This window comes from Pelodiscus sinensis, chromosome 1 (assembly GCF_052426305.1).
Source record: "Pelodiscus sinensis isolate ZL-2025 chromosome 1, ASM5242630v1, whole genome shotgun sequence".
Lineage (NCBI taxonomy): Eukaryota > Metazoa > Chordata > Testudines > Trionychidae > Pelodiscus > Pelodiscus sinensis.
Genome location: NC_143052.1, coordinates 25,345,241 through 25,369,352, shown reverse-complemented (window position 1 = coordinate 25,369,352; position 24,112 = coordinate 25,345,241). Strand labels below are relative to the sequence as shown.

General features: G+C 45.7%; 1 protein-coding gene across 1 annotated transcript in view; it reads left to right on the top strand.

Moving 5' to 3' along the window:
- The first annotated feature begins 2,928 nt into the window (after positions 1 to 2,928).
- The window catches only part of FBXL13 (F-box and leucine rich repeat protein 13), a 224,907-nt gene continuing 203,723 nt past the window's right edge, over positions 2,929 to 24,112 (top strand). The window contains exons 1-3 of the mRNA XM_006137531.5: positions 2,929 to 3,297; positions 15,317 to 15,420; positions 21,655 to 21,748. Of these exons, the coding sequence (XP_006137593.2) occupies positions 3,223 to 3,297; positions 15,317 to 15,420; positions 21,655 to 21,748 (273 nt within the window). The 5' untranslated portion in view covers positions 2,929 to 3,222. The remainder of the gene's footprint in view (positions 3,298 to 15,316; positions 15,421 to 21,654; positions 21,749 to 24,112) is intronic.

The following is a 24,112-nucleotide window of genomic DNA, read 5'->3' as shown; positions in this document are numbered from 1 at the left end:
CAGCTTTTCTCGCCCTGGAGGACGCAGGCGACAGGACCGCGGCGCATCTGGGCGTCCCGCCGCTCCCGTCCTCCGGGGCGAGAAAAACCCCATTCGTAACTGCGGATCCGACATAAGTCGGATCCGCGTAACTCGGGGACTGACTGTAATGCTATTTTATAGTATTAACCAGCTCCTGAACAGCAATTTTTTACATTATACCGCAACAGCGCCATCTGTAGGCAGAAATAATTGTCACCTTTACTTTCAAACTGCTGCTGGCAGACTGCTGCCTTCAGAGCTGGGAACCAACCAACAGCTGCTGCTCTCCAACCACCCAGCTCTGAAGACAGTACAGAGATAAGGTTGGTAATACCACAATTCCCAATTGCAATTCCCATTTGGGTAAGAAGCCCCCTAATTTGAAAAATGTTGGACTCACCCATTAAATCTTTTACAAAAGCACACACGAGACCATATTTCATAGGGGAAGACAGATTTCTCAGTCTTTGATGTGTTTTTCATGGCTGTAATTTTGATAGGGCCCTAGCAATGTGGTATGGATGAGGAATTCAGTAGTGCATAGTAATGATCTGCATGGATGGGAGCTTTATGGTGTCTCATAGGGGAACAGATAGATGATGGGGCTCAATTTGGAGGTAGTGATGAAAGTATGGATAGAAGTTTGGCTTGTTCAGGAAATATGAGAAGTGTTTGAAGGTGAGGTGTGGCTAAGTGTAGGTGCAAAACTGGGTGTCTCAAGGTATGAGTGAGGGGATCAGTGTGATGTAAGCCTGGTGACTTTGGCACTGACTTCCCCTATAGCTGTGGGGTTCTGGCCCCCCTCCACCACAGGCTCTTCCCACATTTCACCACCTTCCCTCAAGACTGCACCCTTGCCCCGTTTCTGGAGTTTCCTGAAAGCCACAAATCACATATTCACTGATCTCTGGAAGCACTGAGAGGGTGAGGAAGGAGTTGGTCAGCAGGCATGGGGGGAAGTGGGGAGGGAAGAGAGGTAGGCAGAGAGGCTGGGAGGAGGTTGCTTACTGGTGGGTGCTCAGCACCCACTAATTTTTCTCGTGGGTTCTCCAGTTCCAGAGCACCCATGAAATTGGCACCTATGGTTGGGGAATATAGATAGGAGTAGGCCAAGGGCAAGAGTGGTGGGTGTGGTCTGGTGCAAGGCTGGATGTATGAATGGAGTTGGAATGGGGCAATTTGTGGGGTTGATATGGATGGGGAACATGAAAGAAGTTAGAATGGGCTATGAATTTAGGGTTTAGTGTGAAGGATTGGCAGGTGTTATGGCCCAGTTGGGATGAGGGGTCCATGAGCAGAGGCTTGGTCTAGGCAGAGGGTTGGGATAGAGGATGAGTTGGGTTTAGGGCTAGGCAATAAATAGAGTTGGGATGGGTGAGTGTGGGCTTGGAGCAGTGAGTATGAATGGAATTGCAATAGGTCAGCGGTCACCAATCAGTCGATCTGGAAACAGTGCTCCCAGCCCCATTTTTTCCCCCCACCTGCAACGAGGAGCCTGCACGGTGCTACAGCCTCCTGCCCCTTGCAAAATTGGAGCCAGAGCTGGCTTCCTGGGGCGGGGAGAAGGGGGAAGGGAGGCGAATCCCAAGGCTCTGTGACAGAGCCAGCTTCTTAGGAAGTACATGTGTGCTGCTCCTCCCCTCCCCACAGCAGCACCCACACTTTCTTATCTTCCCTTCATTCCCCCATAATTTGGGGAAGCAGAGTGGGAGGGGAAAGAGGGGGTTAAGATGGAGGCCGAGGATCATACGTGAAGGAGCTGGATTTCTTAAAGGAGCCACACGTACGCCTCTTCTAGCACTGCCTGAAGATCCTGCCCAAGAGATACTCGTCCCTGGAGACCCCCAGGTACCAGCTGAGCTACTCCTGCCCCCTCTCTCCTGGCTAGAGACCCACCAGCACCCTGCTCCTGCCTCCCCCCCCGACCAGACACCCACCAGCACCCCACTCCTGCCCCCTGTCCAAACCCCCGCCAGCACCCTGTTCCTGCCCCCTCCCTCCTGGCCAGACACCTACCTCAAGCTTGTTCCTGCCCCCTACTTCCCACCCAGATTCTGCACCCCCATCCCTATCCCACTGATAGGCAGCTCTATCCCACACACTGGACCCCTCATTTTTATCCCCACCCCAGAGCCTAGGGGGAACCAAAAAATCCACTAATCCTGGAACCCCAGAAGAGTTAATCTGGCCTGAGGCCTTGAACCTCAGACCTACCTTCTCTCCTCCCTCCCCACATGGGGCTGGATGCCAGGGGAGTGAGGTGTCTCAGTTGGGGCTACATCAGTGAGGTTGAGGGTTTTTGGAGGGGTTGTTTTTTTGCATCTCACTTGTACGGTCCCTGATTTTTCTCTGGGTCACTGGCCTACCCCGACCCAAAAAGGTTCCCCTCCCTTCCCATAAATAAAGACAATGTTGAAACCTTTTGTGTTGGACATATTTTATTTAAAAATGAAGCCTGGCCAACAATCTCCTATCTGGCCACAGCATCACAGCATCATAGCACCCCTCCCACACACCAACCCTGAGCCCCTCATACACCTCCCCTGCCCTGAGCCTCTCCTACACCCCAACCCAAACTCCTGCACCCCACATCCACAAGCCAGTGGCTGGCTCAGCACCTCAACCCTCCACCTGACCCCAACACTCTCCAGCCTGGATCCCCCTCCCTGAGCCAGCATCCCCTGCTCCACCTCCTCCTGCACCTAAATTCCCTCCAAGAGCTTGCACCTCTCACCCCTTCCCACACCCAAATCCCTCATTCCCACCCCAGAGCCCGCATCTCCTGTCTCAATCCAATGAGAGTGAGCAAGGGCTGTGGCCAGCAAGTGATAAAGAGGAGGGGGAACAGAGAGGGCGGGGACTCGAGGAAGGGGGGGGCTCTTGGGGTAGATCTTGGCTTGCCCTAACAGTTACAACGTGATCTTGGGTGCAAAAAGGTTGGAGGCCAGGGCAATAGGTGCAGCAGGGGCTGGTGGGCAGGGCAGTACAGAGTTGGAGGGGGCTGAGTGGAACTTGGGGGGTGAGGCGGTGCAGGGGGTGGTGCAAAGTTGGGATGGGGCGGCACGCGACACTCCCCTCCCCCAAAGCCCCTCCGCACTCTGAGCTGAGGCGCCCAATGAGGGCGAGCGGCTTGTGGCCTCGGGTTGCTAGGCGACTGGGAGCGCCGCGCTGGGTCTGAAGCGCCAGAGGCCCGGCTCCGCCATGTCCTCCCTGCGCGACGCGGACCCCGGACTCAGGGCGTATTTCAAGCGCCACAGCCTCCTCGACGTCTACGAGGTAAAAGGCCCCGCCTGGGCGCACCAGCTCCCGGCTGAGCTGCGGGCGGAGGGAGCTGGGCTCGCAACGGCGCTGCGGCCCACGCGGGGCTGAGTCCGTGTTAGCACCAACCCCCCCCCCCCCAGCCCGGCCCAGGGTGTGACTGACGCCTGGGCGCCACCTCCCTGAGTGTGCGGCTTGCGGCGTGGGCGGGAAGAGACGAGCTCGCCTGTGAGCCCTGGAACAGTAAGTTCCCGCCACGAGCGCAAGCCCAGGCGCGGCTGGCCCCTTTTCACCTCCCCCAAGCTGCCATGCTGGGCCCGCCGAAGTCAGTGGGATCTCTTGCTGTTCCGCCCATTGACTTCAGTGGGTCTGGTGCGCCCGTATAATTACCTCGGCGGGAGGGGATGATTCTTTATAGCTAGTCTGGTTGAAAAACACGCTCAAGAACAGCAATTCTTACACATTCCACAAATCTCTGTGGACGAGGCCTATTAGTCTTGTAGAATAGTGATAGAAATGTAGCCGTGTTAGTCTGGGGTAGTTGAAGCAAAATGCAGGCAATGTAGCACTTAAAGACTAACAAGATGGTTTATTAGATGATGAGCTTTCGTAGGCCAGACCCACTTCCTCAGATCAAATAGTGGAAGAAAATAGTCACAGCCATATATACCAAAGGATACAATTAAAAAAAAAAAGAAAAAATATGAAAAGGACAAATCACATTGCAGAACAGGAGGGGGATTCGGGGGGGGGGGGGGGGGGGGGGGGGAGGAAGGAAGGCAAGTGTCTGTGAATTGATGATATTAGAGGTAGGGAGAGTGGGATGTTTGTGAGTTAATGGTATTAGAGGTGATAATTGGGGAAACTGTCTTGGTAATGGGTGAGATAGTTCAAATGTTTGTTAAGTCCTTGTTGGCAAGTGTCGAATTTTAACATGAATGACAGTTCAGAGGATTCCCTTTCAAGTGCAGATGTAAAAGGTCTTTGTAGCAGAATGCAGGTGGTTAAGTCATTGAGAGAGTGTCCTTTCTGGTTAAAATGGCAAGAAACTGTTTTCTCTTTGTGATCTTGTCTGATATCTGTTTTGTGGGCATTAATCCTTTGGCGAAGTGTCTGAGATGTTTGTCCAATGTACATAGCAGACGGACACTTTCGGCACATGATAGCATAGATTATATTTCTGGATGCGCAGGAATATGTGTTCTTGATCTTATAACTCACTTGGTTAGGTCCAATAATGGTATCAGCAGAATGAATATGTGGACAAAGCTGGCAACGGGGTTTGTTGCAAGGGAAGGTACCAGGGTTGGTATTAGTGTGGTATGTCCTGTGGTGGTTGGTAAGAATCCTCTTGAGGTTAGGTGGTTGTCTATAGGAGACTATGGGTCTGTCTCCCAGAGCCTCTTTGAGTATGGTATCCTGTTCTATTAGTCTTGTGTTTGACTATCTCGGTTTTCTGTCCCATGCCAGAGGGTGCTTGTGGCTTCTTGTACAGTGGTTCATTGATGGAAAGGCATAAGCGTTTCTGCTGCTCCTTCCCTCTGTCCCCTAAAGCAGAGGTTCTAAATCTTGTACCTTCTTGGGCTTGTCCTCCACAGGCCACACCCAACATGCATACTATAGAACCTCCACAATAGGGATGTACCCGGTTAACCGGCAAGCATCAGTCTTATGTGTGATGCTTTTTGGTAACCGGTTAACCAGCGGCCTGGCCTGGCTGGAGCAGCTTCACAGCCCCTGTACACTAGGCTTGGCCCAACCAGAGCAGCCCTCTGCCTGTGGTGCGGTGTGGACCTGACCTGGCCAGAACAGTCCATGGTGCAGGGCGCTCAGATGTGTTGGAGCAACCCTCTGTCTGGGTCTACTGTGACACAGGTAGGGGGCCACTCCTGCCTGGGCAGGCCCCCTACCGTGGGATCCCAGTTATCTCGTTAAACATGTTTATCTGATTAACTTTATATGGGATTTTATATCCCTATTCCCTACTTGGCTCTGTGTGACTCCCTGGAAACAGCAACATGTTCTTGCAGCCATGAGGTAGAAGCATGGCAGGGGATGGGGACGGACGGACTGTATGCTGCACCTTGCTCCAAGCCTCAGCTCCATAGTACGGTTGTAGGAGTATAATTTAGAGCTGTCAATTGACCTGTGTTAATGCCTGCGGTTACCGCAGGACAGGTTTAACGCGTTAAAAAAATTAAAGCGTTAATCGCAGACGTTAATGCTGCACTGCCTCTTCAAAGGAGCAGCGCAAGCAGAGCTGGGGAATCCGCTGGCGTACCTAATGCACTGCCCCTTTAAAGCAATATGCTGCCCTTTTGAAATGCCATGGTGGCGCTTCCAAGGAGCAGTACTGCATGGAGCCCAGGGTCAGCTGGGAACTTCAGCTGATCCTGGGCTCCATGCAGCGCTGCCTCGTTGAAACACCGCCAGGGTGTTTCAAAGGGGAATTGCACATGATTAATTATGCGATTAATTGCTATTACATTTTTTAATCACGTGATTAATCACGATTAAAATTTGTAATTGCTTGACAGCCCTACTATAATTGGTTAACCATTTAAGCAATAAGCTGATGCTTATTGGTTAATGGTCTTGGTTACATCAACTGGCTCCTGGGGAAGCAACTTCAGTATGGCAGGGCAGAACCTTCCTGGGGGTCTGGCGGGCAAGGGCTGACTGAGGAGGAGGAGGAGGCTACACTGTAGTAGTGATGCCACCTCTCCTGAAGCAGAGCAGGCAGCCAGCTCCACTCCTGGGGCGGTGACTTTGCTTCCGCAGCAAAGTCTCTTCCCCAGGAGCCGGGTCAGCAGGGGCCCGGCTTCCATAGGGCGTTGCTGTGGGCTCTATAGTATAAACCTCTATCTATTTCTGTGTCTTCCCAGTGATTTGAAAAACATTTTTGCACCAACTTTTCGATTAGTCTTCCCAGTGATTTGAAAAACTTAGAGCTGAGGAGTTTGCAAGCAAGCCACCTGATTATAAGTATAAAATCTTTATTTTTTATCAGTTCAGATAGAGTCCTGGCTGTTTAGTAATCTCTCTACTTAACAATTGTAAAGGAGTGAATAAGTGTTTGTATTAGGGATGTTACCATGTACGTATGTACGTGGTTAACCAATAAACCTTGGTGGGGGGGCAACTCCCTGTGCATGCAGGCTCCTATAGAGGCACCTGTCCTTCCCTCCCTCCCTGCTGCCTCCCACAGAGGCAATGGGGGGGGGGAAGGAGGCAGGAGCCAGTGCTCGTGGGAAGCTGGCTTAAAAACCTGCCCTCCCCTGCACAGCTGCCTCCGATACAGAGGCAGAAGTGAGGGAAGGAGGGGCAGGCGGGAGCCGGTACACTCAGGCTATGTCTATCCTGCAGGCTTTTGCTGGCAGAGAGTATGCTAATGAAGTGCTCATTAGCATTTATCACGCTGTCATTTGCATATTCTCTACGGATGCTTTTTGTGCAAGAGGTTTTTGCGCAAAAACAAACAGTGTAGATGGGTCTGTTTTGCGCAAAAAAAACCTTTTGCGCAAGATCATTATACTTCAAAAAAGGAGGTATAAGGAACTTGTGCAAAAGGGGCTTTTTTTGCAAAAAACGGACCTTCTACACTGCTTGTTTTTGTGCAAAAGCCTCTTGCGCAAAAAGCATCAGTAGAGAATATGCAAATGACAGCGCGACACATGCTAGTGAGTGCTTCATTAACATGCTCTCTGCCGGCAAAAGCCTGCAGTGTAGACATAGCCTCAGGGAGCCAGCTTTTAAGCCAGCTTCCTGCATGTGCTGACTCCTGCAGAGCTGCCTGCTGCCCCCCATGCTGCCTCCCACAGAGTCAGCAGCATGGGGTGACTAGAGCCAGTGCTCCGGGGGGCGGGGAGGGAGACGCTGTCTTAAAAAACGTCTCCCTGTGGGCATCGGCTTTCGTGGAGTTGCTTCCCCCCCCCTTGCTGCCTCTATCACATAGAGGCAGCAGGGGGCAGGGGAGAAGGGAGTACTTTAAAGTGGCAGTGTATTGCAGGGAGCCCGGGCTCCATGCGGCGCTGCCGCTTTGAAATGCCATGGCGGTGTTTCAAAGGGGCAGCACCACACAGCTGATTCCAGGCTCAGTGCGGTGCTGCCACTTTGAAACGCTGAAGCGGCATTTCAAAGGGGCAGCACTGCAGGGAGCCCAGGGTCAGCTGGAGTCCTCTACTGACTAATCGAAAAGTTGGTGCAAAAATGCATCAACTATTCGATTAGCAAAATACCCGATACTTAACATCCTTAATGCATGTCACCTCTCTGAGCACTGGGAGCCAGGATCTAGCCCTGACTGGAGGTTAAGTTAGTACATCTATGTTGTTCCAGGTATGAATTTTTCACACTACTGAGTCACATAGGTGTTTCAGTTTGAATTATAAGCATGAGCCAGGCTTGGGATCGATTTGTTCTTTCCTAATTTTTGTCTGATGTATAAAACTTAAGTTTAGGTGGAACTTTCAGTTTGTGGAACTGTAAGCTAAACAACAGATTTTCCAGATTGTTGAATAGATAGAGTTTGTGTAAGAATTAGTCTGACTATTTGATATTATCTTGATTTTAATTTGATAATTTGTTTTGTAGTTAGCTGGGTAATGTTGTTAAGTGAGGTAGATATTTTATTGTACATGATTGTGCTATCATTTGAGTTTTGTTGAATGTTATAACATATCTTTCCTAATTTACAAACTTTATTAATTATCTCAAGTCTTATTTCTTTAGGTCAAGTAAAGGGTCTCCACTGAATTACGTGGACCCTTGAGGGAGTTAATGAGAACCAGTCAGTTTTTGTACTTATTAGGCCCAGTTTTTCTTACATTTGTATTAAGCCTTTTCATCGTTAAGGATTACTCACACAAATGGAGTAAGGGATGCAAGATCAGGTTGTGAGGCACCATTTATTTTATTTTTTTTGCAAAGGAATTCACAGATCTAACTTTTTGGTCAAATTTTTGTATATACACTATGTCTAGAAGATCCATTGGAGGAAAAGGAATGTATATTCAAGTAAAAAGGAAAGCTATAAAAGAGCTTCAAATCTATGAAAAATGCACTCAGTTTAGAAGACTGCTGCTGGTTCAGTCCAGCAGAGGGAGTATTTGAACAGCTTTACGTTCTTTTTGGAAAATATATTACAGTGAAAACACACATGAAGAGAGTCACTATATTGTCTGCATATTTAGTACTCTGCTAAACAACATATGATTTATGTTGTATTTATTATAATAAATGACAGATTTATACTTGTTGATATTGCTGAATGCACCCAATTGTTGTCCTCTGAATACATCTTGGAGATTGTCTTTTTACTAATGAGGGTTGGTAGAAGCTAAAGTTAGAATCAATATATTTTACTAAAATATTCAAACAGTGAACATGCATGTTAATGATTTGTTGTTTTATACATAAAAAAGATACTGTTACTTATTTTTTTATTTTTTGCAGTCCTTAGTTGTGCTTTCCTATGCAAATGTCTTAAAGCAGACTCCATCTATGTTGAGAAAATGATATTATTGCACACCCATATTCTGACTGGCAAGGACCCTTTATACAACCCGGCTTCTCTCTGTTAAAGAAGATTATGAATAAATGATGTTTTTGGGTACTGGCATTGGTCAGCAAATACTTCACAGTTGACACAGTTATTTCCTGTTTTAGGAATTATTGATATTTTATTAATTATAATTTATATTATAATAATAGTCAAAAGTGCTGTGAATGGGTAAGCATCCAGCCCCATGCAGGGATCAGGAGCAGACAGTGGCAGCCTGCACAACCTGGAAGGAGGAGATCTTGCCAGGCAGCGGCAACGTCCACGTGGCTGGCAGGGGTGGCAGTGACAGCCCTCTGCCAGGATCCCAGCTTAATCAGTTAACCAGTTAAACCTACTGTTTAACGGTTAACTAATTAACCAGGGTTTTACATCCCTAATGGCTAAAAGGCTGTAGTCAGTTTTAGAGTTCCATTGTGCTTGGTGCTGTTAGAGAATTTGCAGTCCAGCAGACAAAATAGCAAGGATAGGGTGTATAGTGATGAGCGACACAGTGTTGTTAGTTACATGTTTTGTTTGGTTTTTATTATTGTTTTTATTTTGGCATGAAGACTGGCAGGAATGTAGGAAATGGAAGGAAAATAGAGAATTGTAGCTTATGACCTGCCTATATGTGATTACCTGTCTGGCTGCTTTTTGTAGGCATTGTGAGAGGAAAAATCCTTACATTTGTTTGCTGTTCTGAGTTTTCCCCAGGCATAAAGGGTGGAAGAAAATGTCTGGAGGAAACTTTGAGAAAGAAGCTGACTGGTAGGCAGTTAAGGTTGAGAACATTGGCACAGAATGTCTGGGTTTGTGATGGGTTATTAGAGAATGAAAGTCTTTAAAGATAAAGACAAGAAATGTGTATTTAGTATACTGATTAAGTGAAAATCAGTAGATGGGCCTAGAGGAGAGCTTGAGGCATCAAAGTGACAAGCCAGGAAGATGATTTAAAAACAATAGTGTTTTGAATTGATTTGTAGGAGTTGAGATAGCAGAGGTCAAGGCTAGAGATCTGCAATAGTCAGGATATAAAACTAGGAGAGCCTGAGTGAGAGTTATGGTGGTAGGTCAGTTCTAGAGTTGTTATATAAGATGAAGCTGCAAGATTTATACATGGAGACAGGGTTGAGTCAAAGATGATACAGTAGACTTCCAATAATCCGGCACCTTTGTGACCCAGGTGGTGCTGGATTATCAGATATGCTGGACTACCGGGAGGTACTCCGTTGGGGGGGCTGTGACTGGTCTGCCGGGACTGCACTGCCTCTGGTGGGGGCGGGAGGGCGGAGGCTTGGCAGAGAATGGTGCGGCGAGGGCCGAACCCTCCGCCATTTTGCAGGGAGACAAAGCCTGCAAGCAGCAGTGGCAGAGAGGGGGCAAGAGGCAGGCAGCTGCTTCAAGAAGTTGTTAGTCAATTACACTACCACCTCTGGTCAGCCTGCAGCAGTATAATTGACTAACAACTTGAAGCAGCTGCCTGCCTCTTGCCCCCTCTCTGTCCCCATCACTTGCAGTCTTTGCCTCCCTGCAAAATGGCAGAGGGCGCCCTTCCCAGCCGACTCCCACTCCCTCTGCAGCCCCCTTCTACCTGCCCCCGCCAGAAGCAGCAGAGGAAAAATAAATTGTGAGCCTGTCAATTACACTACCACAGGACCAGCCTGTGGTAGTGTAATTGACTAACAACTTCTTGAAGCAGCTGCCTGCCTTTTGCCCCCTCTCTGCCCCCACGGCTTGCAGGCTTTGCCTTCCTGAAAAACGGGGAGGGTTCAACCCTCGCCGTTCCCCGCCACCCAACCCTTGCCCCCGCCAGAGGCAGTAGAGGAAGGATAAATTGCGAAACTGTCACCTGTGGATCCAGCCAGTGGTAGTGTAATTGACTCACAACTTCTTGAAGCAGCTGCCAGAGCACTTCCGGGTTCCAGATGGTGCCAGACTATTGGGATTGCCGGACTGCTGGATGCCGGACAATTGGGGTATGTCCACACTACAAAGTTAATTCAAACTAACAGACGTTAGTTCGAATTAAATTCAAACTAACAGAGCGCTTAGTTCGAATTAACTTTGATAGGCGCTACACTAGCCCTCCCCAGCTTTCCCTGGTGGCCACTCTGGCCAACACCAGGGAAACTCTATTGTCCCCCGCCCGGCCCCGGACCCCTTAAAGGGGTCCGGCTACGGTGCCCGTGCCAGGTGCAAGCCTGTCAGCACCCAGCCAGCAGACCCTGCACCTGGCACGGCTCGAGCCAGCCAGCCGATGCCCCCCAGCCCTCCCCCTTTTCCCGGGACCAGGCTGGTGGCTCCCGGGAGCTTGCCCAGGACCGCAAGAGGCGGGCACCCGCCTGGTCCAGTGCAGACATCGTGGACCTCGTCCACGACCTCCGCACTAGGCACAGGAAAGCGACCGTCTAGGGCAGGAGAGCTGCCAGCCTGGCCACCCAGGAGCAGGTTTGCATGAAAATCAAGGTGGTCCACTGAGACCTCCTACCCTGAGCCCTGAGCTTAGAATGGCCATACTGGGTCAGACCAAAGGTCCATCTAGCCCAGTAGCCTGTCTGCCGACAGCGGCCAACCCTAGAGACCCTGGAGGGGATGGACCGAAGATAGTGACCAAGCCATTTGTCTTGTGCCATCCCTCTCCAGCCTTCCACAAACTTTGGGCAGGGACACCACTCCTACCCCCTGGCTAATAGCACTCCATGGACCCAACCTCCATGACTTGATCTCACTTCTCTTTAAACTCTGTTCTAGTTCTAGCCTTCACAGGCTCCTGCAGCAAGGAGTTCCACAGGTTGACTATTTGCTTTGTGAAGAAGAACTTTCTGTTATTAGTTTGAAGCCTGCTCCCCAGTCCTTTCATTTGGTGTCCTCTAGTCCTTCTATTATGGGAACTAATGAAGAACTTTTCTGTACGCATCCTCTCCACCCCAGTCGTGCTTTTATGGACCTCTATCATATCTCCCCTCCATCTCCTCTTTTCTAAGCTGAAAAGTCCCAGTCTTTTTAGCCTCTCTTCATATGTTCCAAACCCCTCATCATTGTAGTTGCCCTCCCCTCTCCCACCCTCTCTCTTCCCCTCTCCCATCTTCCTTTTCCCAGTCTCCCCCAGTTTTGTTCAATAAAGAGAGATTCTATTTTTGAACACAATTGTCCTTTATTTTGTACATCAGGAAGGGGGGCTAGGGAGGGGTAAGTGGAAGGAGGTGAGGGAGGAATGGGGTACGAGCCCCCGATGGGGAGGACTGGGCTGGCTCTGTGGGCTTCTGGGGGGTGGAAGCTCTCCTGCAGCCCCCCAATTGCCCCCTCTCCCCAGATGGCAGCCTGCGGCAAGTGCAGCCGGTCTGATGGCCGAGTGCTGTGATGTGCCCAGTGTGGGTACTCCGGGCAATCAAAGCCAGGACTGCTTTGCAAACGGGACACCCCTGAGAACTGTCTGTCCGGGGTGGGAGTCGGGTCCCTTTAAGCACAGCCCTCGGCTAGCCTGAGACAGCAGCTCCACGCTCTAAGTCCTCATCTGATGCCCTGCCGGCACTGCTTCCGGCCATCCTTAACCCCGGTTCAGGGTCCACTCTGTGTGGACATGCTAGTTCGAATTAGCAAAACGCTAATTTGAACTAGTTTTTTAGTCTGGATGCGTTAGTTCGAATTAACTTAGTTCGAATTAACTAATTTGAACTAAGTTAGTTCGAATTAGCGCTGTAGTGTAGACATACCCTTGGAGATTTACTGTATCCATATAACAGCCCTATATAACACAGAGGATGGTGTTATGGTCTGCGGGGATGGAAAGAGGAGGAGGGCTTAGGAAATATAGTTATTCATTATTCAGCATAGAAAAAACTCTGGTATCTCAGCTATTGCTGTGTGATGACTGTTGACAAATAATCTCCTCTCAATGCAAGCAATAAATTTTCCTTGCCAGTCATAGGGAAATATTTGTATAAACTGCAGACTGTATCCTAGGATAGTTATCTGCAGAAGAATGGTCTCATCTCTAGTTTTAGGAGTACAGCTATTGTGGAAAATGTGTACCTTGTGCTCCTATAGGTGTTCTGGAATACTTCTGTGTGCAGATAGCTATAATTTGTTCTTATGGCTGTAATGTAACCAGTTCACAGAGTTTGATTTATTCTTTTTTGCCATACTTAAAGACAGAGTCCATTAGCATATCCTCTAAATATGTCTTTATTTTGACAGATAACTATACATTGCTTCACTATGTTCTTGTTTGGCTGTCCTGAGAAAAACTTGTTCATTTTCATTATTGAAAAAATGAATAATGAATTAGTTCCTTTGGGAATTGCAGTGGACCAAGGAAAATGAATGTCTTCCCATCTACCAGGAATTTAACAGTGTCTCTCACCATCACTAGAAGTCACATAAGCCTTTTTGGACCCACACATTTGACCTTCACTAGTGCAACTTCAGTCCTGATGTAGCTTGAAAAGCTGAACAGAGTTCACAAGAAGTTATCTTCTGAAAAGCCTAATACTGAAGATCTCGGACTTTGATCTCCAGCAAAGCAAATAGGCAGTCCACACAAACCATGGCAGATACAGACAACTTGCTGCACAAAAAGTAAATTAAAGGTTCTTTGGTATGCAACTATAGTCATCCAGAACAGACCATAGAAAAATAGTAATTCAATGCCTGATTCATAAATATGAGAGAGGCATCACAGCAGTAGACTCTGCTATTGCACATGCAATTGTGTGGATTAACCATCTAAATGTAAAATTATAGTTGTTTACAACAGCAATACAGAAAAGAAGAAAATTGTTCATTATTCACAACTGAGAAATCAGCTAGCTAGTCTTATAGCATACTACTGAAAGCAGTATCCCCCCCAAACAATGCAACATACCGTAAAATCGCGAGTATAATGCGCACCTATGCATAATGCACACCTACCTTTTAAACGTCAGAATCCCGGAATAAACTGAACTCTTATCTGTAATGCGCACCCCAACTTTGCCATATTTTGTCTTGCCTTTTTGTATTGCCAGGTAATCATGCGTGAGCGCATGAGTATATAGTGCACGGCGTTTCTATGCTCTTTGGGATGCCAGGAGTTGTTGGCGATCTTAAACGACCGCTGAAAAACGTAAAGTTTTTAGCTATGCTGAGGCTCATGGCAACAGAGCTGTCAGCCGTGAATTTGATGACATAGCAGAGTCTAACATTTGGTTTTGGAGATGGCAGAAAGAGCTCCTGCAAGTGCTGCCTTGGATGAAGATGGCTGAGCGAGGTAAAAGCGCTGCATATCCTGAGTTGGAGGCCAAGCTGGTTGCATGGATTGCTGAGCGCAAGACAATGCCAAAGAACGTTATATTCCCGAACACCGTTCACGTGCGTGTTCACCCTAAAGGCTGGATTGATGAAGCTTTAATGCTTGATTGGCTATAGACAGTTTGGGCAAAGCGGCTGGGTGGACTTATGAGAAAGCGGTCTCTAGTAGTTTTGGATGCATTTAGTTGTCATCGTATGCCATCACAGGAATTGGAACACCTGATTGTTTTAAGGTGAACATACATTTACTGCAGGTGGACGTAAGCAAACACTGACGCTGCAAAATGTTACCCAGTGGATAGTGGATGTCTGGCTTGAACTTGATCCCGCTTTGATAAGGAATGGGTTTCTGAAATGCAGCATCTCTAATGTTATGGATGGCAGCGAGGATGATGCCCTGTGGATGAATCCGAGCGACGATGAATTGGCCAAGGGCGAATTACTGGTATGCGAAGATGACAATGATTTGTGTTACCTGGATGAAGATGTCGAGGGCTATACCCCGGAAGATATTGCTCGTCTGTTCGAGGAAGATTCTAACAAAAGCGAATTTGAGGGCTTCGAAGATGAGTAGAAGATCAATTAACATATTTGCTTGTTTGCGCTGCAGTGTTGATTTCATTTGTTTAACTTACCTTTTTGAAACTGTGTATATAGTTGCTTGTTGATGCTAGTAAAAATCAACTTAACCTCTGGTGTCCAGCGATTAATTAACTGCCGCGGAACCGCCAAATTCAAACTTAAAAAAAACCCCTCCTATGGATAATGCGCACCCCGACTTTGACGCTAAAAAACCTGGGAAAAAATTGCGCATTATACTAGTGATTTTATGGTAACTATTTGATATAGGATTAGTTGTTGGTGAAGGGCACAATTCTCCATCTTCTTTACCTTACATGGTTATTTGCAAGAGATAGTTTAGTAATGCTTTTTTAAAAAATGAGATCCTTGAGTGGAAAATTCTGTAGAGGTTCTATATGTTTTGTTCTGATATGAGGGCTACCAGTTAAAATATACTGATATTTTAGTATAGAAAGAAAACATACATTATGGCATTTAAAATAAGAAATAAAGGAAACAGAATGATAACAAGATAGAGAAGAATTGTATATATACTAAATTGTTTAAGGTTGATTTGGTAGCTGTGTTTAGCATAACAGTTTCAGACTTGGAAAAGGTATTAATGTACTCTCTTTGTTTTTACAGACTCTGTTGTGTGGTGTATTTATTATGTGTCCAGAGGATCCACTTAAATTTTTAGAAGAAAAGATCAGAGAAATAATGGTGAAAGGACTAGATGGTATTTTATGGTACATATCAAATGTTTTTGTGTGTTCTATGTGATGTAAAATATTGAAATGATATTTTAAAAACAGTACTAATGTTGCATTGTCATCTGCAAAATAAATATCCCTCATTCTCACATTACAAAGGGACTGATTAACATTGAGATTTTTTACTAAAACATACAAGTTATTTTTCCTTTGTCTATTTTTATTTGGATGAATTGTTGACAGAGTATTTACCAAATGTATTTAATATTACATTTGTGTTTATAACATGTTTTTATTAAACTCTTTGTTTTGAGATAAACATTTTGGGGTATAAAGCCAGCTGATGTAAATTGGCATAGCTTAATTGAAGTCAGTGCTTATTTATACCACCTAACAGTGTGTCTTTAAATCTATTGATTACTGCTAGACTTATATTCCTTTTTATTTTCATCTTCTCTCTCTCTTTTAAACTTAGTCATTATAGTAAAGGAAAAGAAATTACGGGCAAAGAGAATATTTTTACTGACTTTGCTGGAGGTGGGACTGGGCCCTAATAACTATCTCTAATTATATATATTGGAACTGCCACTATAATATATGAGTGCCTTCCAAGTACTTTAAATAGAAATCACAGTTGCAGTCCAGCTTGATCTGTTTTACTTTTCTCCTTCCCAGTGTGTAGAAGAAATATCTACAGGCAGTCCCCGGGTTACGTACAAGATAGGGACTGTAGGTTTGTTCTTAAGTTGAATCTGTATGTAAGTCGGAACTGGCGTCCAGATTCAGCCGCTGCTGAAACTGACCGCCAGTTCTGACTTACATACAGGATCAACTTAAGAACCCCAGGCGTCCCCAAGTCAGCTGCTGCTGAAACTGATCAGCAGCTGATTCCAGGAAGCCCGGGGCAGAGCAACTCTGCCTCGGGCTTCCTGTAGTCAGCACTGGTCAGTTTCAGCAGAAGCTGACTTGGGGACGCCTGGGGCAGAGCAGCTGGGGTGCTGCTGGGTTGCTCCAGTAGCGCCGCTCCTCGGTGCTACTGGACCAACCCAGGAGCACCCCAGCTGCTCTGCCCCAGGCGTCCTGATTCAGCCGCTGCTGAAACTGACCAGCAGCGGCTGAATCAGGACCTGGGGCAGAGCAGCTGGGGTGCTGCCGGGTTGGTCCAGTAGTGCCCAGAGCGGCGCTGCAGGACCAATCAGCAGCGCCCCAGCTGCTCTGCCCCAGGGTCCAAAACAAAAGCCTGGTCTGCTGGGGGGGGCACACTAGCTGAGCCCCCCCCCCAGCAGACCAGGGACACGGGGAGCAGAGCCGCAGCGGCAGCGGGGTGCCGCGCCTCTGAGGCTTTGCTCTGGCAAAGCCTCAGAGGCGCGGGACCCCGCCGCGGCTGCAGCTTCAGTCCCGGTGCCTGTGGTCTGCTGGGGACCGTCCCCAGCAGACCACAGGCACCGGGACTGAAGCGGCAGCAGCGGCGGTTCCCCGCGCTTCTGAGGCTTTGCTCTGGCAAAGCCTCAGAAGCGTGGGAACCCGCCCGGTGCCCCTGGTCTGCTGGAGACGGTCTCCAGCAGACCAGGGGCACCGGAGCAGCTTACGAACGGGGCTTTCTCGCCCCGGAGCTCGCAGGTAGCAATCCGCCACCTGGACCTCCGGGGCGAGAAAGCCCCGTTCGTAAGTGCGGATCCGACATAAGTCGGATCCGCGTAAGTCGGGGACTGCCTGTAATTAGTTTATAGTTTGTGGTGTGAGAGAAACAGAAAATGTATATGTGTATGATCACCTTGTTGTGGGAAAGCCAGATCAATAAGATGAGCTTTGTGTTCAGTTTTGAACAAGGTGAGCCTCCAGAAATGTACTTAAGTCTAATTTCAGTAATGTAGGTCCAGTGCTTATGAAAGTCCTGTCCCCTCATTCAAGATCCTTCACCTACAGGTGAATAGTTTCACGGTTCCAGTATAATTCTTGTGAGGTCATTTTTGTGAAGAGGTGATCTCTGAGGTACTTAAATCCAATCTATATGGTCTTTGAATATTAGGACAGAGATATTGAACTGGATTCTTTTCTGTAGAGAGCCAGTTCAGAGAGCAGAGAAGCAGTCAGTTGTGCTCTTGGGACACGTCTATATAGCAGGGCTAAAGTTGAATTAAGCTACATAACTTCAGCTACATCAATTGCTTAGCTTAAGTCGAAATAGCTTAATTTGGCTTTTGGCACTGTCTACACAGCAGCAAGTTGAAGGAAGAACACTTTTCCATTGACTTCCCTTACTCCTCTCGAAATGAGGGTTACCATGAGTCTGACTATTTCAGCTTGACATTATTTCAAAATAAAGGCTTGTAGTGTAGACGCACACTATGCTATTTTGGAATAACATCAGTTAATAACGCTGCTGTGTAGACATATCCTTGGTGACCTATGTTCCTGAACTGCTGTGTTTTATACCAATTTGAGCTTTGCCAGGTATACAGCTTCATTCCAAGAGAAAATGTGTACCATAATTAACCCTGGAATGTTAAGATATCATAATGATTAAATTGAGCTACAGAATAATCTGTAGGAAAGCCTCAAATATTGTATCCCTCTCATAAAATGGTAGCGTAAAGAAAGAACAGATGGAGAAAAAGAAAGAGAAAATGAGCGTTTTTGTTGACTATGATATTCATAACACACTGTATGCAAAGGCTTACATTTGAGGGGCCAGTGGGATTCTGACCAAAAGCAGAACTAGACTGGTTTTAAATTAAGTTGTATTGAAGTTTGTACTATGTTGAAGAGTGTTTCTTAAACTTTTTAAGACTGAGGAACACCAAACAATAATTTTTTTTATGGGGAACACCAAGGATTTGCTTGCTGAGGAAAAAAAAAAGCCCCCAGGGAAAAATTGTTGAGGGAGAAAAAAAAAAAAAGGAGTCTTGTCCCTTTAAGGGTGGCCATTTTGAATTCTGTTCTCTCCACTGCACACCTCCGACTGCCTTGCGGCACGCCGGTGTGCCGCGGAACACACTTTAAGAAACACAGATATAGACAATTGGATGATTGCATAACATGCAGTTTCTGAGGATTTTGCTTCAATGCATCTGCCATCACTTATGAATCTTATTTAATAAGGGACTGTTCTGATGAAGGATTGAGTATGCTAACACCCAGTGATGTCAGTGGGAAATGGAGGTCTTCGATACCTCGCTGGATCAGGCCTAAAAGGGCATAATGCTCAGTTAGAAAACAGATAGATAAGTTAGAGAACTAAAGATAGCAAAGGAGAGGGGGAGCAGAAGATAACAAAGTAAAGGTGAATACTAGGAAAAATATTTTCCGTTTGAAGTTTAAAGTGGCTTTGATTTCATAGGGTCAGTCTACGATTGGCCAATATACAGGTACACAAGGCAGGAGAGGAAATATTCATCCTAGTGAGGAGGGCTTTAAACTAGATTCGACAGGGGCAGGTGACCAAAGCCAGGTAAGTGAAGAACATGGAGACCTGGGAGATGGGTCAGAAATGGGAGGGAGTGTGGACTATAGTAGCAGAGAAAAAGGATGGACAAGGCAGAACTGGGAGGCAAGATCAAATCAGTATCTTAGATGCTATGTACACTGCAAGAAGTGTGTGTCATAAGCAGGAGGAGCTTGAAATGCTAATAAATAAACACAACTATGACATCGCTGGTATCACAGAGACTTGGTGGGATAATACACACGATTGGAATATTGGTATAGAAGGGTACAGCTTACACAGGAAGGATAGGTGGGGAGAAAAGGGAGGAGGTGTTCCCTTATATATTAAAAATGTATACACTTGGATTGAGGAGGAAATGGATGTAGGAGACAGATGTGTTGAGAGTCTGGGTTAGGTTAAAAGGGGTAAAAAAACAAGCGTAGAGGGGTCTACTACAGACCACTTACCCAGGTGGAAGAGGTGGATGAGGCTTTTTTTAAACTAACAAAATCATCCAAAGCATAGGATTTGGTGGTGATGGGGGATTTCAGCTATCCAGACGTATGTTGGGAAACTAACACAGCAGGACACAGACTATCCAGTAAGTTCTTGGACTGCATCAAAGACATTTTTTTCTCAGAAGATTGATAAAGCTACTGGGGGGATGCTGTTCTAGATTTGATTTTAACATATAGGGAGGAACTGGTTGAGAATTAGAAAGTGCATTTTTAAGGGCCCAAAAGCAAGCTATTCCACTGCATAGGAAGGATAGAAAGTATGGCAAAAGAAGGGACCTTAACCAGGAGATCTTTAACCAGGAAATATAGTATGATCTAAAAATCAAAGAAAAGTCATATAAAAATTGGAAACTAGGACAAATTACAAAGGGTGAATACCGTAATTCCTCATTTAACACGTGCCCGCTTAACACATTTTCTCAATAGCACGTTTTTTTTTTTTTGGGATCATTTTTTGAATTACACAACCGTCCCCGGAATAACACGATTTCCCCAGCCGGCCCATTCCCGGCGGCTGCGCAGGGCTTCCCCGCCTCCTTGCAAAGCGGCGGAGGGTTTACTGCTCGCCGCGCCGTTCCCTGCTGACTCCCCCTAGCCAGACACCTTGCCCCTTTCCTCCGCCCCCGCTTGCAGGCCGGCGGCTGGGTTTCCCCAGCCGGCCCGTCGCCGGTGGCTGCACGGTGCTTCCCCCGCCTCCCTGTAAAGCGGCGGAAGGTTTGCCACTCGCCAGTGACCCCCCCTCGCCAGACGCAGTGCGGGCCCCAGCAGACCCATCACAGGGGCATACTCCCAATCCAATCCCCCTCCCCTCTCCTCTCCTCCCCTTCCCTTCTCCAGAGCCAAACATCTCCCCTCCTTGCTGTAACCCAGTCCCCTTTCTCCCCCAACCTTATGTCCCGGTCCCAACAGGAACCACCGCTTGAAACGCAACCCCCACTTTTTCCATTATTTTCAATGGGAAAATTGACCGCATAACATGTTTTCACTTAACACGATCATTTTCTGAAACATATCTATAGTGTTAAATGAGGAATTATTGTATAAGCAAACAGTACAGGTATGCAGGGATAAGATTTGAAAGGCAAAGGCACAAAATGTCAAAATAGTTACAGACATAAAGGGAAAGAAGAAGACTTTCTATAAATATATTAGAAGCAAGAGGAAGTCTAAGGACAGGGTAGGCCCATTGCTCGGTGAGGAGGGAGAAACAGTAACAGGAAATCTGGAAATGGCAGAGGTGCTTAATGACTTCTTTGTTCAGTCTTCACCAAGAAGTCTGATGATGGAGGAATGTCTAACATAGTGAATATACGTGGTAATGGGGTAGGTTTAAAAGATAAAATAAAAAAATAACAAGTTAAAAATCACTTAGAAAAATTAGATGTCTGCAAGTCACCAGGGCCTGATGAAATGCATCCTAGAATATTCAAGGAGCAGATAGAGGAGCTATCTGAGCCTTTAGTTATGATCTTTGAAAAATCATGGAAGACGGGAGAGATTCCAGAAGACTGGAAAAGGGCAAATATAGTGCCCATCTATAAAAAGGAAAATAAGAACAACCCAGGAAACTACAGACCAGTCAGTTTAACTTCTGTGCCAGGAAAGATAAAGCAGCAAGTAATTAAGGAATTAATCTGCAATCACCATTTGGGGACCACTGCTTTATGGGATTATAGGATTCTGTAGACCGCTAGGGGTCACTGCTAGCTAAATGTAACCATTTAGTCAATAACTGAGGGGGGTCTTCTGTGTTTACTTTAAATTATTTTTAATGTCTTAAAAGGTTGAAAATAAAATTTCTTTTTCTATTGATTTTATCCTCTGGCAAACCCTATTTTTTCTGTTTTTCTCATGGAAGTATAAATCAGTTATCTTTGTTTTGTTCATTTGGCTATGCAGTTATGTTTTTTAATTACTTATACTTCTTGTGCATGCTCACAGAATGTCGTAGAACAGCAGAAAACATGGTGTGAAGTTTTTAATTCATACATAAATAGTGGCCTTTCGGAGAACAAAAGCATTAAAAGTGGAAAAATATTTTGGAACTTGAGCAGTTCCCATCTGGTTATATCTTTTAAAATATGGGTTATATTTTGACCCAAAATGACTCATCTGTATCTCTGAACATAGTACTGAACATAATTTGTTTTCATATAGTAGGTAAATAATTTTAAAACTGGTTTAACATAGACAATGAAGGTAATAAGGGTATTAACTAAGGTATAAGTGCAATATTGTAATACTCCATTCTCTGTAGAGAGGAGATTAATTTTTCTTCAGTTACTAATGTGGTTTACATGATCTGCTTTTTTATTTGTTTTTCAGGGATGCATGTATTGATTCATCCCTCAGGCCAGAATTAAAGAGGATTTCAGAAACTTATTTGCACATCCTTTTTGGACTAAATGATGAACAGCTGGTAACAATCATTGTGCAATTACACTGTATCTTAAATTAAATCCTTCTGTAATTTTTTAAAATTTTGCCTTCAAGTTTATTTTAGGATTCTTCTAGTTCTGTAGTTTATGTGAAGAAATGGTTGTATCTGACATTTGTTTCTATTTGGTAGTTTGTGATGCATGTGATAGATCACAAAAAAAGGTAGCATCTTTACCAAAATTGGACAGAATTCACAATATGATGAACTTACTTCTATGTTACAGTCTTTCCAAGTACATTTGGACCCAGTTTTATTTTCATGATTTTCTGTGTATTATGTTATGCTAGCAGTCTACTACAGGCCACGTACCCAGATGGAAGAAGTGGATGAGGCTTTTTTTAAACAACTAACAAAATCATCCAGAGCCCAAGATTTGGTGGTGATGGGTGCCTTCAACTATCCAGATATATGTTGGGAAAATAACACTGCAGGGCACAGACTATCCTATAAGTTCTTGGACTGCATTGGAGACAACTTTTTATTTCAGAAGGTTGAAAAAAGCTACCGGGGGAAAGCTGTTCTAGATTTGATCCTAACAAATAGGGAGGAACTGATTGAGAATTTGAAAGTGGAAGGCAGCTTGGGTGAAAGTGATCATGAAATTATAGAGTTCACAATTCTAAGGAAGGATAGAAGGGAGAACAGCAAAATAGAGACAATGGATTTCAGGAAGGTGGATTTTGGTAAACTCAGAGAGCTGATAGGTAAGGTCCCATGGGAATTGAGACTGAGGGAAAAAACAACTGACGAGAGTTGGCAGTTTTTCAAAGGGACATTGTTAATGGCCCAAAAGCAAGCTATTCCGTTGCGTCGGAAAGATAGAAAATACGGCAAAAGACCGCCTTGGCTTAACGAGATCTTGCATGATCTAAAAATAAAAAGGAGTCCTATAAAAAATGGAAAGTAGGACAAATTACAAAGGATGAATATAAGCAAACAACAGGAATGCAGGGGCAATTTTAGAAAGGCAAAGGCACAAAATGAGCTCAAACTAGCTACGGGAATAAAGGGAAACAAGAAGACTTTTTATAAATACATTAGAAGCAAGAGGAAGACCAAGGACAGAGTAGGCCCACTGGTCAGTGAGGAGGAGGGAGAAACAGTAACAGGAAACTTGTAAATGGCAGAGATGCTCAATGACTTCTTTGTTTCGGTCTTCTCCAAGAAGTCTGAAGGAATGCCTAACATAGTGAATGCTACTGGGAAGGGGGTAGGTTTAGAAGAGAAAATAAAAAAAGAACAAGTCAAAAATCACCTAGAAAAGATGCCTGCAAGTCACCAGGGCCTGATGAAATATATCCTAGAATACTCAAGGAGCTGATAGAGGAGGTATCTGAGCCTCTAGCTATCATCTTTGGAAAATCATGGGAGATAGGAGAGATTCCAGAAGACTGTAAAAGGGCAAATATAGTGCCCATTTATAAAAAGGGAAATAAGAACAACCCAGGAAACTACAGACCAGTTAGTTTAACTTCTGTGCCAGGGAAGATAATGGAGCAAGCAATTAAGGAAATCATCTGTAAACACTTGGAAAGTGACAAGGTGATAGGGATCAAGCAGAATGGATTTGTAACATTTAATCATGTCAAACCACTCTGTTAGCTTTCTTTGATAGGATAACATGTCCTGTGGATAAGGGAGAACTGGTGGGTGTGGTATACCTGGACTTTAGTAAGGTGTTTGATACGGTCTCACATGATATTCTTATCAATAAACTAGGTAAATACAACTTAGATGGGGCTACTATAAGGTGAGTGCATAACTGGCTGGATAACCATACTCAGAGAGTAGTTATTAATGGTTCACAATCCTGCTGGAAAGATATAACTAGTGGGGTTCCGCAGGGGTCTGTTTTGGGACTGGCTCTATTCAATATCTTCATCAACGATTTAGATATTGGCGTAGAAAGTATGCTTATTAAGTTTGCAGATGATGCCAAGCAGGGAGGAGTTGCGACTGCTCTGGAGGATAGGGTCATCATTCAAAATGATCTGGACAAATTGGAGAAATGGTCTGAGGTAAACAGGATGAAGTTTAATAAAGACAAATGTAAAGTGCTCCACTTAGGAAGGAACAATCAGTTTCACACATACAGAATGGGAAGCGACTGTCTAGGAAGCAGTACGGCAGAAAGGGATGTAGGGATTATAGTGGACCACAAGCTGATTATGAGTCAGCAGTGTGATGCGGTTGCAAAAAAAGCAAACATGACTCTGGGATGCATTAACAGGTGTGTTGTGAGCAAGACACGAGAAGTCATTCTTCTGCTCTACTCTGCGCTGGTTAGGCCTCAATTGGAGTATTGTGTTCAGTTCTGGGCACCACATTTCAAGAAAGATGTGG